The following is an 18,139-nucleotide window of genomic DNA, read 5'->3' as shown; positions in this document are numbered from 1 at the left end:
ATGGATGATGGATGCAGTGAACAAATGTAACATAAAAGGAATGATCACATGGCACTCTACAAAAGCGTCGTTTAAATTGCAAATTGTGTGTGTGTGTTAGTGTGTGTGTGTGTTCCTTTTTACCAGTAAGCTCATCTGAATTCAAGAACCTTGTTTGAAGTGGCCTCCGAACCATGAGTGTATCTTTAGGAGCGCATATTCTCCTGATTACTGAGAGACATGTGATTTTATGCATACACACACCTGTACACATGAACCGCGCTCTTAATTCACAGCTATTTACAAAATCATGTTTCCAAAAGAAATAAGATGAGACTAAATGGGAATCTAAATTTACTGAAATGAAACTCAATTCACCTGAAATTGTCGTGCATACACACACATAGACATGAAATATGAAAGCTTGAGAATGGACAGAACGAGGCTCCTCAGTCATACATCATTGGTCGCATTAGACACAGGAAACATCCAGTAAGCTCGACAGCTGCCTCTCAACACTGATTACATCTATCTGGTATTATGTCATATGAACCACAATTGGACACCAGTAACAGGATGGCAACAGCACTGCATTGCTTGTTGTGTGTTGTTTGTTGTGTCTGTATCACATCACCATCACTGAAGCACTTCCTATTACATATGATGGATAGACTAGTGTACCACATTTGTATTTAGTATGGAATAAGTGATTAAAACTGTAAGCCATAGTTGAAAATAGAATAGAACAAAATAGAATGCCTTTATTTTCATTGCATGTTAACATAAAATAAATTTGCTCTCTTAAAAAAAGGAAAACTGTACCCCATTCACTCTGCTCATTCGTCCATTCACTCACATGCACACATTCAAAATAACTGTCAGTTGAATGAGTAAATAACTATAAAAATATAATATAAAATAAGTAATGTGCGTATGCAGTTATGACACATTAGTGTATTATGATTGCACTTTTTGTGACAGCAAAAATTCTAAAGATTTTAATTATGCAGGTCCAGTGTAATAAGGTTAATGAGGTAGCCTGCTAAAGGAATAGTTCAACAATTTATTCTTTCCAAGCCTAAGATGAGATGATCAGTCTTATGTAAATAATGATGTGGTAAGTAGACTGCATTTATATAGCACCTTAAATCTTCTGACCACTCAGAGCTTTTACACTATAAGCCACATTCACCCACTCACATACTGATGGCAGTAAGCTGTTATGCCTTCAGTATCTTACCCAAGAACACTTAGACATGTGGGCTGGAGGTGCGGGGAATCAAACAGTTGTTCTTTCTATAAGTGGATGACCCACTCTACCTCCTGAGCCACAGCCGCCCCACGCTTTAATTACAGAGCTGGAGTCAAGATGTTATTAGCCTAGCTTAGATAAAAGGGAGTAGGGATAAATAGCTAGCTAAGATCTGAGTTAAGGGGAAATTAATCAACTCTAAATGTCACCAATTGACACACAGACAACAGAAATGTAGATGTTACTACTTTTTGTTTTGAGACAAAGTTAGCTGTTAGGCTAGCTTCCTTTTGAGCTAAAGCGCTAGCCTTAAAAACAAAGCAAGTTTACCAAAAAATTACCAAAACCCTGAAACCACAGAATTGTGAATTTTAAATCTCATAGATTTATAAAGCATTAAATGATTTTCTGATTGCTGTTAATAGCTTAAACATTAGCTTACATGGCATAAGCATTAGCTACATATGGAATAACAAAATGGTCAAATTTAAAAGCTTTAAACATACTTTGTGAATATTTTATACATAATTGAAATGCAAATGTACTAAAATTACATTCATTTTACAGGTAATTCCTTTACTATTGTTAAACAGTGACAGCATCTATAATTGTTAGTGGCAAAGAAGAAAACAGAAAACACAAATCAAGCAATATATGGAAAAAATTACTTTATTTAACATTTATCTGAATGTTATCTTAAGTATTGCTAGCATGTAAAGCAATATATTTTTTCCCATATTGGCTTTCTAAAAGGACCAATCACCATCAAATAAACAGCTGATTGGAAAATGCTTCCATTCAGTATATTGGTAACATTTGCAGTTGGTCACACATCTTCAAAGGTTGAAAGAGATTTATTGAGTCAACCATAACTGCACACATTAAGATCAAGAGTATCTTCAATACAGCAACACCTGTATAATGTCTGAGAGAAGAGGTTTGATGTCAATTTGCAATGTCTTATCCCTGCTTTACTGGGAATCATTGGCATAAAAGAAAACACAGTGTTAACAGCAGCAGCAGCAGAAAACCTGGATCAACTTTAAGCACCACGTGTTTAACCAATAATTCATCATATTCTCAATGCTCACATTACTAGAAATCTATCTTTGGGTGCTTTTAACAACTGAAATCATACTTAAAAGATAACATAATCAGAAATAGACATAGTCATTAATCATGTTCTTTGACACTGTTTAGATGGATCAGTCGTACATCATCAACTCATCAAATTCAGATGTTCAGTTTGTCATAGTCTGTGAATTGTCTCCAGGCAGCATTTTGGTTACAGAGGAGAAAGCAGCGCATTGACGAGAGGTCCGGTCTTCACAAGAAATGCAAACATAATAGTCTGTTGTTTTGAGTCCGTATGGAAGCAGCAGCAGCATTGACACGTTACATTTCCACAATGTTCAAAATGTAGAAAATACAATTCTGCCGAGATCAACAAAATAACATTTTTTCTCTAAAATGAAAGGTGCATGTTTCAATTATAATTATAAGGTTGGGGTTTAGGCTTGAATTTCAAATGACAGACTAATATAACGTGCCAGTGAATGACAGGGATCCAGGTATTTTATATCCTAGATCTGGGGTTAAAATACAAACGAGGCAGATACTTTCTAAATTCTAAACTTAAAAAGAATCATAAGTTTGCAATCAAGGTACAAATTTTACCTTAAATGTGGTGTCAATTAATGGATACATTAATGATTGATAATAATATAATAAGGCTTTTTTTAATGAATTATCAGCATAGTTTAAGGAATCTTGATGGTTTTTAGTATAGAAGCTACTATATGGCTTTTTAAAAATGTTATGCATTTTACACTTTAAAAAGTCCTTAAACTGTGCTAGTGGTCATCTAAAATACTTAATTATATCACATATCTATTAATTACCCACTAAAATGGCACTGACACATCATCATTATAATGTAAATTATTTAAATTTTAAGCCAAAAAAAATGAATGGTTTCAGCTTTAATGACCCTTGCGTGAAGACATATGCTGCCTATTAACTGCCTGTAATCTAGTACAGCTTCGGTCATATATATATATAAAGAAGGCCAAAAAGGTATTAAGTAAAGAATATTATGGCTTAAGTACATTAAATATTCATACTGTGAACTAGCTGGCACATTGGAAGATACAGCAGAGCCTAGGCAGCAGATCATGATGCTGTGACACATGGGAAACTGTGGAGGATATCATCAGGCCAAAAAAAGGCACCAAAGCAGTATAACCTCATTAAAAATGAATGAAAAGTGTTTGTAGAAAACTGAAATGCTGAGAAAAAAAAGAATGAAAATCACGACTTTTAATTTTTGCTTTCAACAGGACTTAGAAATATCATTGTCTTTGAATGTTTTCCATGTATCACAGCCTTTACATTGAAAGAAACAGAACCTTTTTATTCATCTGTATTGATTACAGACTTGTCTCTCATCAGGATTGTAGGTGGACAGGAGTCTATATCAGCATGCACTGGGCAGACCCTGGACAGATGGCCAATGCCAACACAATGACATTATGGAAAGTGTGTCCTACATAACGTGACACTGTCAGCCAGCATCTTGCCCGAAAGTAAAACTAAGATCCAGAAAAAAACCCAAACCTTCAAATTCTCATTGTGTAGTTGTTTGGCTACCACAGAATAACCTCTTAAGTAAATAAGTCAACACAACTAAGTTCATTCTCTTCATGTTCCATCCAGTCAAACAGGCAAAGACAGTCAGTCAGTACGTATATGTGTGTGAGTGGATATTTGTTTATGCTCTATTCATGCCTCTTCCCATCAGGCAGGCGAAGATGGTCATCACCATTTTGGGGTTGACCTCTACCAAGTCTTCAGGTAGGGCATAGACCTTGGCACCAATCTTCCTCGCCATGGAAACGGCATACCTGTCACAGGGCAAGGTCATAGTTAGATACACATATTCCATTTTTTAACCCATGCATTTACATACAAATATTTACCTTATATATTTACCTTATATTTACAAAATATCATTTACATGCATGAAACAAACTTTGTGCTCAATATATCTCATTGCACCATCAGGATTAAGACACAAATACAACTGCATACTAAAAACCCAGCAATTACAAACATAAACATCGTCAGAGAGAAGCAGGTACTGTAGGTTATTACTTGGCATTGCTTAGTTTGTCTTCGTCCGACAGATCTCCATTTCTAACCAACTCAAAGTTCACACTCTGTGGCTGCATGGCATCAATCAGGTCCAGAACTGGAAGACTGGTAGCAATTGACCTGTCCTGAATAGAGAGACACACACACACACACCATCACAAATCAATACACAACATAAAAGGAATGAACAATTAGATTTACTATTCCAGCTACTTTATGATCTATAAGGTCATTAATTCATTATTGACTTATTGTGTTTATTTTTAATGACGGTGTTGTGGCCTCTGCGAATGCTGTACGTTTTACAGTAAAAAGATCTTAATGCATATATACTCTTACAGCAATTTTAAAGTGAAACTTGTTTACCTTAAAGCTTTTGATAGATGAACTCTTGCCAGCTTCAGCCAAAGTCTTGTTGACCCATGAAATGATCAAATCATCTCCTGCAGCTTCTCCATGTCCGAGGTCCTCAAGAACATTCAAAGTGTACCTGTGTATTCATGTTGAGACCAAATGTAAGAATCAAATGTGTGTATGTGACTTTGCCTGAAACAGTGAAAGCTTTAACTCTGCTTGCAAAAACAGCACCCTCTACCTGTTTCTGGGCTGTGTAAGAACTCTAACATCTTTAGTCTAATTACTGAATATCAAAAGAAAATCACCTCCTCATCAGCTGCCAGACCAGTGCCAAGGTTAGAGTGGCATTTCCATCATAGAGGTCCTGTCCTCCAATTCCCACCAGGGAAAAACCTGCTTTATTCTTTCCCAGCTCCACAGCGTAGTTACAGTTCTCCATCTGTCACACACACACACACACACACACACATACACAAACAATTAATAGATTTTTATAGGCTATAATCTCTTCTGCTTCATTGATTTCAGATTGTAAAAGTGGTCTCCAACAAGGAAAGTACTTTGTATATTTACCTTTTTCAGATGTCCTCCTCCTACTTTGTTGAATGGAGGGTGGTTGACTCTGTTGTCCCAGTCCACGGGCACCTTAATCCTTTCATACAGCTGCAGAATCACCATGGCATCCTGCAGATCACTGTATCAACACACACACATGCATGAATTTGAACAGTTAGTCGTGCATCAATGTGGCACTAAATGGTGAAAAATGATAACTGAAGTTGAAGTAGCAGTGAGGTGAAGTCGTCGTAGAAGTGGAGATACCGACCCGTAGATATGGTGAACACGTGGACTGACTCCGAGAGAGTTCATCCAGTTCCTGAAAGTTCTCTCCTCTCTGGTCTCGCCTTGATGAAGCAAGAAACAAGAATAGACAAAGGTAAGCCTCTCAGCCACAGGATGTGTTTTACGTGTATGGACATGGGTGAGGGTGTGTGTGTGAATGGGATTATTCATTCATCCGTGCTTACTCTCCAGATTCCAGTCTTGGTTCTCTGGTTTGGTGAGAGCTGGGTGTTTGTTGAAGAGCGTGGCGACGAAGGCCATGTTGAGCTTGGCGTTCCCAGTCACGACATCAGTGGCTGTTACAAACTGTCTGCATTTGAGGCGGTCGGCCTGATTCAGCATACAGTCTGCTCTCTTTGTGAGATCCTTCTCCTGTAACACACACACACACACACACACACACACACACACACATTTACATTTTATGCTTATGAATATACATTTATCTGAAATAAATGATAATGAGCATTCCAATTGAGCATTTAAGCATGGATGATTGGAGTAGGTTCTGTTATTTGTGATATTAAACATCTTTTAAATGGCTTCATACACTATAAACATTAGAAAATATGCATCCAGTTCTTCTGTAGCATTTATATATTGTTTTCAAATTTTTATAGGAATAGGGAAGTGCACCAAAGAAATTTAAAGAGAATATGTAACAACACATATAGTAGATACTCTGTTGGACAGAAGAGTAGCTTCTACAAGTTGTAGAAGAAGTTATTGTAATGAAAAACTACATTTCTTTGAAGACAACCAGGGGAAATAAATTATGTCACTTATTGCTATTTTGCAGTATACAACTTTCATCCATCATGTGATGATCCAGAGTGAGAGAGATATCAGGATCCTTTTATAGTCCGACAGGAAGCAGGAAGTCTGCTTCCATTCAGTCTCTGATTACCATAATGGAAAGCAAGCCAGTGTGTGTATATGTAGTATTGTGTGTTTAAAACTAGAGTGGTTCTGTAGAGCGTTGATCTATTGACACACAAAGTAAGATGTATTTCTGACTAAATTAATAGACCATAGAAGTTAAACAAGTTAAGCATGTAACAAACATTTCAAAGCCTTTAGAAAAAAGGGTGTATATTGTAGCTGTTGCTAATGCTTCATCAACTTACATAAATACCAGTCATATCAATCTCAACCCGGGGAGCATCCTCTTTGCTGCCATCTGGAGCAATCTGCTCCAGCAGGTGGTAATATGCCTTGGAGTCCTGCACAGAGACAGAAACAGTGAGTGTGATATGGTCAATTTATTCTTCTACACAATGTTTTTAAATGTTAGTCTAACAGTCCCACGCTATGTTACAATAACATAATGATAATGAAATATGTAATACACAAAGCAAACTGTAGCTTACACCTGTGGTTAAACAGGCATCACAGTAATATTTTTTTCTCACCTTGATATCTCCAGAAAAGTTTGATAGGGTCATGCCAACTTTCTTTAAATGGAAATTGGCCCAGCGCAGCAGCAGCTCCTCAGGACTGAGTTTCATCAACTCCTCCAGACTCTCCCCTTCCTCGAGCAGCGCCGCAATAGCTGCATAAATTATAAGAAAGCGTTTATGTATGAGAGATGATGTGTGCATACTTAGATGTAAGTCATATTGTCGTATTTGAGAGTGCATTACTTTCAGTCTGACTCAGCATGTTTGTTCATACCTTCATTGCGGCTCAGCTCGATATCAGCGAACAGTCCTATCTTGATAATCTGCCACAGGAGTCCAAGCACCAGGTGAGGTTTTCCCTCCTTCAGATCCTGAGCGCCGATATTGACCACTTGGCAGCCAATGGCAGAGGCTGAATTCAGAGCCAAGTTCAGATTCTCCTGTCGGGGGAAAAGAGGAATAGGAGATGTAAGGTCAGGATGAAAGTTATCAACTAAACTAAACTAAAGTATGTTTTCAATTGATTTTTTAAATGCATATTTAGATATAAATCTCTACATATATCTTAAACTGATACAATATTTATGTTTTTTGCTTATTATGTTATTTTTCAGCCATCACACGAACAAAACATGAACAGAAATTATGCAGCATGTGATCCAGGGTGATATCAGCCTCACTTTTTACTGTAAAGCCTACTTGCTGTTACCACGGTAACCATGGATGTTGCCAACCAGGACTGAAATCTTAAGGATTGTAACTGTAAATTGCACTAAATATGGACTAAACAACAGATCAACTAGCTGTCCAAACACCCCACCTGTGTGGTGAAAGCAGTGAGTTTCTTTTTATTGATGGTTCTCTCGTCGATGGTGTCGGGAACAGAGAGGTTGATGAGTTTACTGCAAAACACATGAGAAAAACAGTATATCAGTACAAGGACCAGTGGAACTGTGGGTTAATTTAAGGATAAAGAATCAAGTTATGAATAAGTAAGTACAGAAAGAGAGCAAATACGCTGAAAAATGTGAGCACTTCAATAAAATGTATGATGGAAAAGATGGGAAAAAAGGGTCCAGGAGGAACATGTAGAAGTTACATAAGGTTTACCAAAGCACAATGCCATCTGCCAGTGCTTTAAACAGAGCTCCAGTGTTGGGGTCGATGGGCAGCACATGTTTGCAGTCAGGATCATTCTTCAAAGACGAGTTGATATAATTGGCAAAGGCGTAGCGCTCCTGCTCTGAAATACAGTCAAGTGTCACATCCTGTCAAAATCTGTATAATCATTGCGCAATAAAAGAACCTCACATACCATTCTACAGATATGACTTCACTAACCAGAGATTGAATGTTGAGTTCCTTCACTAGAGATCTCGCTGGTGCCACCGATGGCTACGATGCCTTCTTTCTTGTTGAGGGCTTTCCTGAAACCCTGGGCCAAGCGATCGTCCTTCATATCCTTGTAAATCTGAATGTGTACACACACACATACACTAAGGCTTGGAATCATTGAAATGGTCATTAGATTTCTTAATATATTGATTGATATAATCGATTTAGCAGATGTCTTTTTGGTTAGTTTGCCTTTCATTTAACCCATCGGCTAGTTTGAAAATCAACTAGTTCTTACGTATCACAGACAGTGCATTAGTGATCATCTTATTTTAATCTAATCTGGTCAGGTTAGTCAGTTATTATTCTAATACTCAGTCAGCCATCAAGCAAGACCTGTATTTAGTCTACATGTGAGATTTAGTAGATCATTAGTAAAGTAGTGAATCAGTTTAGTTAGTTAGTAGATCATTAGTAAAGTAGTGAATCAGTTCAGTTAGTCAGTTAGTCAGTGTTACCTACAGCGGTGAATTCATCAAGATTGATGCGGCTGTCCTTGTCTCGGTCCAGCCTCTGCAGGAGCTCTCTGATTTGGTATCCAGGTAAAGGGCAGCCCACCTCACGGAAGAGATCTCCGAGTTCAGAGGCACAGATGTACCCATTGTTATCCAAATCTAGAAAGGTGGGGTGGAGGCGGATTGGAGGGAAAATTTGAGTGAATTGGCATTACTGTCAAGAGGCTGAGTCATTATCTTCTTTACAGCTTTTACATTTGCTGTTCCAAAAAAGCCATGTATCGAGTAAAACACGTGCCTTCACAAGAAGCTCTTCTCAGTCTGTGAAAACAGTTGTTCAAAGCCCTGAAGGAGCTTTCTAAAGTCTGGGAAAACAACCACAGCCACATTTTTATGGGAATACCTACATTACAAATTGGAGGCATGGAGTTTGAAAGACATGGGTGTTATTACCAGGAGGATTGAACTATTGTGTCTCATTGTGGGAAGTGAAGAATGTAGCATTTTTGGAGCTTGACCCATTCAGGGGACTGAACATCTCAACCACTCTTGCTTCAGTTTTTACCTTTTTTGGATCTCTGAATGTGATTCTAATGTTTAAGTGATGGCTGAATTTTGGACTGTGTCTTTCCACAGAACGTACACTATGGATTTTGTCCTCCATTACTTACACAGGAAACATTTGCAGACACCAACATCCCTTTTAACTTTTAAAGAAAATGAAAACAGACAAAAGTATTATCTTGATCTTCTAATCTAACTTTCAAGAAAATGAATGAAAGTATTTTCCTTAATGTCAATGTCTTTACTACTACTTTAAGAGATAACTGAAATGTGGGTGTATCAAATGTTTCATTAATCTTCATGAATACCAGGAAGAGCATCTGTTAGTCAGATGTTGTGCACACACAAAAGAAGATACGAAGTATACAAACATGTGTTGGGCAGCTGCTGTAGTCCACTTCAAATGTAATTGAATAATTTATCAAACTCAATCGACGCTTTGCAGTATCTGCACATACACACTTCTTTACTCACCCACTTTCTGGAAGCCCTGACTGATCTCCTCCATCTCCTCAGTGCTGATACTGTCTGACATACTGACACCTAACAAACAGTAGAAAACAGGCAAATTAATATTTAGACACTGTAGTAATGTTGAAGTGATGAAAATCAGTGTAGAAGTAGAAAACACAAATGAGGTTTGCAACATATCGCATATTATCATCAAATTATCTGCTGCACCTTGAATCTAATTGAGGCCAATAAATTACTGTATAAAAAAGTTACTATTTTCACCAAAAAAATTAACATTTGTCATAAATTATCTGTCGTTCCCTCTTTGTCTTTCTTATGGCGCTTTACATAATCTTTAAGTAATGTTGACACTTTGCATGCTGAAGAAAAGTATTTGCCTAAAACGACTGTGACCTTGGGCAGAACAGCTGCAACTGTAGCTACACGTGCTAAAATGTAGTGTTAGCACAATAACACAAGTAGAAAAGAGCAAACACATTTTTTATTTTATAGTTTATTTTTAAAACTTTTTATTTGTATCATGCATTTCATGTATTAATTTCAATTCTTAATTAATGTACGATTCCTATTTAACATTAGCTAACATTAGCCAACATTAGCAATCATAACCCTGTAGTCATACCAGACTGAGTTATGTATAATTTACAAGTGCAATTATTGTGTAATGCAGATTATACAACTCTAAAACTAAAAAGAAGCTAAATAAATAAATAAAAATTACCAGACTGAGTAAAGCTAAGCAGTAACAAAAATGCTGAGAGTTTTTAATCGAGCAAAAGAGTGTTGTATAGATTGTGAATGGAACTCTTCATTTGTAAGAAGCAAACTTTGGTATTAAAACATTTTAGTGGGCCACCGCCAGACACAGATTTGTTAAACTAGATGGCTCTGGGCTATATTAACTTGTTCAACGAGATACAATAGCTCAGCGTGTTCGTTATTTCTCTATTTACTGTTAAATGGTCGGAGCAGCCTGGAGCCATACAGCAGCTCTCAAACAGCACGGCTCTGTTAACTCAGCCGGGAAGAGGACTGTAGTTTCATATATTATACAAAAAGCCATTCAGCAATATAGTCACATTAGCCCAGAGACCATTAAAACATCTAATAGATTTATGTGCACTGTCTTTGCTGTAATACGATTCTGTAATGGAGGCTGGAGGAGGTTTGTATGACTGCTTACGTACATAGCTATTTATATAACAATAATATATATTTAATAGCTGTCTCTAGAATAAAAACAGATTGTGATATGATCCACATAAGCTTGTGGAATATTGCATTATAAACCTGCACATTTAAAAGTACATTTGGTATATTGAAATGTAGACCTGCATATTCACATTTACAGTTTACTGTAGCTACATCTACAATAGCCGGCCAATTAAGGGTCAGTTCACACAAATCACTAGAAATCATACTTCCACTTGCAAATGACAATCTCAATGCTTTTATTCATAGCAATAAACTATTGATACATCCATAGCAGCATCTAACCATGAAGACAGTTTCTTTGAGGCCTCTTCTGTTTAGACCTTTTCTAATACCCTAACACAATGAAGGTGAATGGCGTTTAGCTGTCGAAAGCATCCAATAGAAGCATCAGAGGTGTCTTTCCTTGATACTTAACCACACACCTATAAATCTCAAAACCTCTGCAAATTAAACTAAATGTTGTATTTATGTCAGTGGTATTTAGTCAAAGTTATTATAAACTGTATGAGAAAACGTTTTGTGATTTTGGCTGTACTGTTTCTTTACCAACACCAACTAGTTAAATTAAATGTAGTAGTTGAATATATCAGTTTTATCATACAGAACTCTTCAATAACAGATCTAAATGATTATATCTTAGGCTAGGAGGAAGCTTACAGTAGCAGGAAGCAAGGTAGATAAATCTAGAGCTGCTTGCCATTGTGACATATCAAACGTTAAGTCAGATAACATTATAGAAAATATTATCCTGTCCCAGTAATATCTTTAAGCCTGGGAGAGCTTTCTGCTGCAGAGCGCAGAGCACTGCTAGATAGGACAAGAAGATATGGCAACTCAATGTATTATATCCACTGACAAACAACAGAGGCACTCAGACAGTATCAGGAATTATTAGCCTGAGGTAGCAACTAAGATAGTTCAAATTCTATGTAGGAAAACAGAATCTTACTTGTCTCTTACTACTTAGACATGCCTTAAAAGATCCCATTTTGTTCAGGAATCCAGATTTGATTTTAAGAGCCAAATCATGTTGTTCTTGCCTCTTTTCAGTCGCTACATTTTTAAAGAGATAAGCTTTAAAATCCCCCTATTTCAATCACTAATCCTTCTCCGAACATCTTGTCAAATCTGTTGCCGTGGTCATGTTACAGCATGGCAAATAAACAAATGTGTTCAGCTTTAGTTCCATCATGCAAATGGCAGGCAGACAGGAACTGGCAATCACAGTGCCATAAATACTAGAAACAAACCTGCTTTTTTTGAGACTCTGCCAATAAAAAATATTAAATAACCCAACAGCTGGTGTTAATTATTTTTTCCCCAGGATTATTTGAATAAAGAATGGAAAACAGGCCTGTATACACAATGCAAATAGTGTACTTCTGATGAGGTGATGCGCCATTTTATAGGCCATTTAAGTGTAAATATGCAGTATCAATGCAATATCAAAACAAATTACAAGCCGGATTTTAATTTTAGGAGACATGACTGCTGCAAATGACACAATAGATACTGCCATAACTGTCTTTAGTGTGTAGCAATTCTGCTCATGCAGTTAATGGGTTACAGAAAAAATACATCTTTACTGCCACCAGATGTCTCTGTTTCCAAAGGAAAAGGCTGTTCAGGTTTGTCTTTGCTATGTTTTATGTTACTTTATAAATCGGAGGCAATTTAAAAGTTGGTTTTATGCTAATATTAATCGTAAAGTCACAAACTGTTATTGGCATTACATCAATAAATACATGTTTGGGATATACAGATTAAAAACAACATTTGTTCAAGGTAACATGGCAAGAAATCAAAAAAGCACTACTATTAATCAGCTCTGACAGCTGACACTAACATGCAGTGTCTAGAAGTCAAATCTAATCATCTCAATTTGCTCTAACACTGACTCAGTGACTCTGCATTGTCAGGACTGTGTTTGTCCTTTCTGAGGGATTCTGAAGATCCCAGCAATATTTAAAATGCACATGACTGAAGGAGTGTGGGTATAGTCCTGATGGACACACACACACACACACACACACACACACACACACACACACACACACACACACACACATACGTCTGTGTTCAGAATGACTACGCATTTCATGCCATCATTCATCCTGACAGGGCTGCTGCTGCTTCTGCTGCACTGCCTGCCAATCACACTTTGTGTTTAGTTTCCTATAGATATTTATTTCTTTTAGTGTTGATATGTACTGTGTATTTATTGCCTCATGCAATGGATAACCTGCTGCTGTAACACAAGAATTCCCCAATATGGGAACAGTAAAGAACATCTATCTATCTATCTATCTATCTATCTATCTATATATATTCCTCATTTCTACAATTCATTGAGAAAAGACCCTTTGCTATTCATAAAACAACCTTAAAACGTGCTACGAACATGTCATATTTCATATTAAAGTTCAATTCAATATAAACTGATATTATACATGTAACGTTATATATTATGTGAGCTATTGTGAGAAGAAACTGGTATTATTTGCAGTGTTCACAACCTCTGGATGTATCACATGTTACATATGACCTACAAACACGATGCTATTATCTCCTGTTATTGTTACATGTTTTTCACTCACATATTCACACATACCTTCTATGAAATATATATTAGCTGAATGAAAGAAGCACCAGACGTGGCGCATTAACTCAGAAATCCTATTTTCTGCTGGTCAGTAAACCTAACACAAGCCCGACTGAGTGATGAGAAAACGCCCTAAAATCTCCCTCCTCTTACCTGAAGTCTGCTTGTGTAATTCCGTCAAAATCACCCGGGGAAATAAAACTGTATGTCTGCCTCTCACTGCTGCGCCTCTGTCCCGTTTTGTGTAGTTGACACCGCCCGGTATGAGGAACCGCCCCACCCCTCGGCGCCACCCCCGTCCCTAATCAAACCTCCCCCTCCCTCCTCCCATCAGCAGCAGTGGCAAGAAACCATCTTCAGGCATTTGATGACTCTCTGTGTCCGTATTGAAACATTATCTTTCCCAAAATGTCACTAAATGTTCACAAATTAAATATAAAGAAAAAAACACACAGTTCCTAAAATGGTTCCCTTTGTGTTGACTGTAACACTGTGAGTACTGTCTAGTAAAACATCTTTTTGAATAAATATTTAAAAAAACCTTTTAAATAATGATACATTTTTAGGTATTGTGATATCACTGTATTAATTATATTGTGTATTATCAGGCACAGACCAGGCGGACTCAAATGCAGAGACAGGGACACAGGGATGAAGAGATCTCAAGCCGTATAATCAGTCCAAAAAGTCAGAAACCAGGAAATCCAAAATCACAGGGCAGAGGTACAAAATCACTAGGCAATTAGTTAGAATCCAAAAGGCAAAACCGGTCAATAACCCTAACCCCTAACCCTAAACCCTAACCTCTAACCCCTAACCCTTACCCTAACCCTAACCCACTGACAGGAAACTGACAAGACAATCTGGCACAGAAGGGAAAGTAAACTAAACTAAACTAAACCTACCAAAATATATTACAAAACTACTGCACCCTGACATGTGTACATAGGTATTTGTAGTGGAGGATATAAAAGAACATGCATTTTTCAAATTTCAAATCTCAAATTTGTATCTGAGTGTGTGTTAGGGACGAGAGAAATGGATGATTGAAAGACTACAGTATTTTCATTTTGGTGTTATTTATTTTTGTTTGTAATTTTGTTTATTTAGTTTTTTCATTATTATTTCTATGTGGTTATATGTGTGGACATGTAAAGGTATGTGTGTCTCTGTGTGTGTGTGTGTGTGTGTGTGTGTATGTGCATAGGTGTGTGTGTATGACTAGGTATACATATACCTTGTTTTTGTTTTTCTCTTTACTTTATTCTATTCTATTCTATTATTATATTATATTGTTATATTTTGTATTCATTGTGTTCTTTATGCTTATGGTCAGACCCCAGGAAGAATAGCTAATGGGGATCCTAATAAAACTAAACTAAACTAAACTAAACTAGTTTCAACCATTTTTAAGCCTTTAGCTATATGCCCTACTAGCTTAACTAAACTAGCTTAATAGTACATAAAATTATTATTTAAAATGTGCATTTTAAGCAATTAAGAACAATTGTAATGGCTGTTAATAAATATACGGCCTTGTTTAACCTACATATATACTTCCAAGTTCCAATTATAAAAATGAATACAATTAAAGAGATTAACAAAAATGAATAAATGAATGAATGCCTTTATTGTCATTGCATGTTCACATACAATGCTTTCTCTCATACTGTTTCCATTCACTCAAATATACACTTGCATACACAGACATACAAACAGAAAAAGATAGGTTAAAGTGCATAATGCAGTTATTATTGCACATCAGTCCACTGTGGTTGAAAAAAGGTTATTGTAGTGGTGGTGGTGTGAAAGGGGGGGGGGTTGCAGGTTGAGAGTTCAGATGCATTAGATACATTAGAAACCACACATTTACATGAGTATAAAGAGCACTGACTGTAGCCTGTATACTGTGTAGGCATTCATGCCTCTGTAGTGACTAAACATGACCTTTTTATATGCTAAATAATATTACCAATAAACCTGTCCATTGAACACATCACGTCACTCTACAATTATAAAATATATTATCATCAGGCAGCTAGATTAGATTGTGTTTAAATTGTTAAACAATTAGATTAGAGTAATCAGATTACTGATTATTCATTCTGCAAACATGCTTTATCAGTGAACGTAACTGTGTGAACTGTCAAAGCTCTGCTGCTACTATACCAGTCTCTACATGCATGAATTCCTCCTTCTTTCCTCCCTCCCTCCCTCTCTCCCTCCTCTTCTCATTCCTATTCTTCTCATACCTTTCCTTCCTTCCTTCCCCTCCCCTTCTATCTCTCCCCTCTCCTCTCATATCTCTCTCTGTCTCATTTCACCGCGATGTGTCACATCTTGTCAGAGTAAATTCCTCCTCTGTGGCAGAAAACCAGGACCAACATTCCAGAATACCTTGACTTTTACTGTTTGTCATTTCTGGGAAGCACAGTGGTGGGTTTATGCCCCAAAGCTCTATAGTTACAAGTATTGTCACGTTAGTCACCTACAATGGTAAATTAAACATGGATAAAGTATTGTCTTCACACAGTAAACAACCACTGATATATATATTTTTTAAAAGCATGAATTAATTCACACCTTTTAAAGGCTGTGTCATAATTTACATCACTCTGATGAATAAAGTTCACCCAAAAAAAGGGCGAGGCATTAGATAACACCTCATGTTGGCACAGAAATGGGCATTTCATGGTTGAAATGAGTTTTAATGCCTATTTAAATGTCGGACTTATCTGACCTCTGTGTGTCAATACAGGTGTAAGGTTCAGGATAAACTGTGCTCCATTAGAGACATTATTCAAACAGTAAAATACCTCACTGAGCTCTCTTAACCTTCCCTGAGTATATTACACTTTCCTTTGAACAAATGAAAATCCTGCACGCGCCAAGTTGCGGAATTTGCATTTAAGAACTGAAATAAAAAAAGGACTAGACGATGATGTCATTGAATAGCAGAGCGTGAGTTGACAGACAAGCGGTGGAGCAGGAAATCGTTTCTACAACTGTTTCTTGTCATGAAACAGAAACTGAATTTAAAAAAGAAGGAAAGTGCTTATTAAGGAGTTACTGTAACATCAGGCTGGAAAGCAGCAGGGCCAAACCCAGCATCACACATGGTAATGGATGGGTGTGTTCATACATAAGTGTGCTTTGTTGCACCTGTAACCACACCCAAAAGTGATGTTACAGAGCCCTGATGTGCATGGCAAGTCAAACCACTAGAGGTAAAAAAAAAAAAAAGAAAAATTTCAAGGGTAGATCTCTAAAATAGTGTATATTTTGCTTTTGCCTTATTTTGCAACAGCCTCTTAAAGATTTATATATCATTACCTAAGTAACAGTGATTACCTCAACTATCATGATAATTATTAATGTATTGACTGATTGAAATTCATAATTTTTTAATAAATCAATTAAAAAACAAACCAAAAGAGGAAAAAAGACCATCACATTTTCTGAGAATCCAGGGTGTCATCTGCAAATGTCTTCAGATATGCAGTTTGCTGTGGTGCAAAGCTTTCGCTACTTAACCAACATTGATGGGATGTAATGGAGGTGGGACCCACAGACAGGCGCTAACGAGGGAAGGAAAGAAGCAGACAGACAGAGTAATGGCCCTTTTCCACTATACAGTTCTAGCACTACTTGACTCGACTCGGTACGGTACCAGGACCAACCTTTTCCATTACTATAGTACCTACTCAACGTGGACAGAGTCGTCATCGCACAGCTTCGCAAAACTCATAAACACATAAACAATGGAGGCAATGGTGTACTTGCTGCTGTATGTGCAAGAGAAGAGAGCTGAATTGCTGTAACGCCAATATTTAAAAATGGCAGGTTTGAGTCAGCTCATAACTCTTCCAATGAAGACTCTCTGACCAATCAGTGGCCTGCTGTCTGTTGACGTCACATTTAGTATCGGCTTGGCTCACTTGGAACCTCACCAGAGCAGGTACTAAAAAAGGACCAGGGACCAGGTACTATCCCTGATGGAAAAGCAAAAAAACCCTGAGCCGAGTCGAGCCGAGTCGAGTCGAGTAGTGCTGGAACTGTGTAGTGGAAAAGCCCCAAAAGGCTATTGTGAGGAATTTTTCATTGTGCTTTTTTAACTTGTGTAAACGCCTAAACCTTTAGGGGTTTATGCGCCTTCACTTCTGGAAACGCCTAAGCCCCAGGCATTTTGTTAATCAGACAAGAAACCCGATAGTAAAATTGATAGTTTCTGATAAAGTAGGTGTTCAGCAAAGGTGATCAGTATTCCATAGTTGGTTTCTGTACTGTATTACTTTATGACTTTGTTACTTTATGACTTTCTTGCCCTCTCTTATTCAAATTTCAACAGTTACAGTATAAAAGCTGAAACTGGTTGTTTGCTGTGTGTCCTTCTCTGTGCTGGCATGTACTGAGTAAAGAGAAGTATTCATCACTCCGTCATCTGTGCTTC

The 18,139-nt window shown here is 37.2% G+C and overlaps 1 protein-coding gene across 1 annotated transcript; it reads right to left on the bottom strand.

Moving 5' to 3' along the window:
• Positions 1-1,969: 1,969 nt before the first annotated feature.
• LOC128362471 (plastin-3-like) lies at positions 1,970-13,880 on the bottom strand. The gene is made up of 16 exons (XM_053323205.1): positions 13,843-13,880; positions 9,873-9,941; positions 8,842-8,993; positions 8,326-8,455; positions 8,095-8,227; positions 7,805-7,886; positions 7,259-7,424; positions 6,997-7,136; positions 6,712-6,807; positions 5,770-5,956; positions 5,568-5,646; positions 5,315-5,435; positions 5,047-5,180; positions 4,751-4,874; positions 4,385-4,509; positions 1,970-4,134 (listed from the first exon to the last, which is right to left on the bottom strand). The coding sequence occupies exons 2-16, from the start codon at positions 9,931-9,933 to the stop codon at positions 4,002-4,004; spliced, it is 1,863 nt and encodes a 620-aa protein (XP_053179180.1). The 5' UTR covers positions 9,934-9,941; positions 13,843-13,880; the 3' UTR covers positions 1,970-4,001.
• Between the last annotated feature and the right edge of the window lie 4,259 nt (positions 13,881-18,139).

This window comes from Scomber japonicus, chromosome 8 (genome assembly GCF_027409825.1).
Source record: "Scomber japonicus isolate fScoJap1 chromosome 8, fScoJap1.pri, whole genome shotgun sequence".
Taxonomy (NCBI): Eukaryota; Metazoa; Chordata; class Actinopteri; order Scombriformes; family Scombridae; genus Scomber; species Scomber japonicus.
This window is presented reverse-complemented; position numbering and strand designations above follow the sequence as displayed.

Bases quoted from the DNA above. Each gene is read 5' to 3' on its own strand.
- LOC128362471 (XM_053323205.1), bottom strand. From the start codon at position 9,933: ATGTCAGACAGTATCAGCACTGAGGAGATGGAGGAGATCAGTCAGGGC. The intron at 7,137-7,258 runs GTATGAACAAAC...TAATTTATGCAG, and splicing joins CGAGCTGAGCCGCAATGAAG to CTATTGCGGCGCTGCTCGAG. The intron at 4,510-4,750 runs GTAAACAAGTTT...CTCTCTATTCAG, and splicing joins CATCTATCAAAAGCTTTAAG to GACAGGTCAATTGCTACCAG.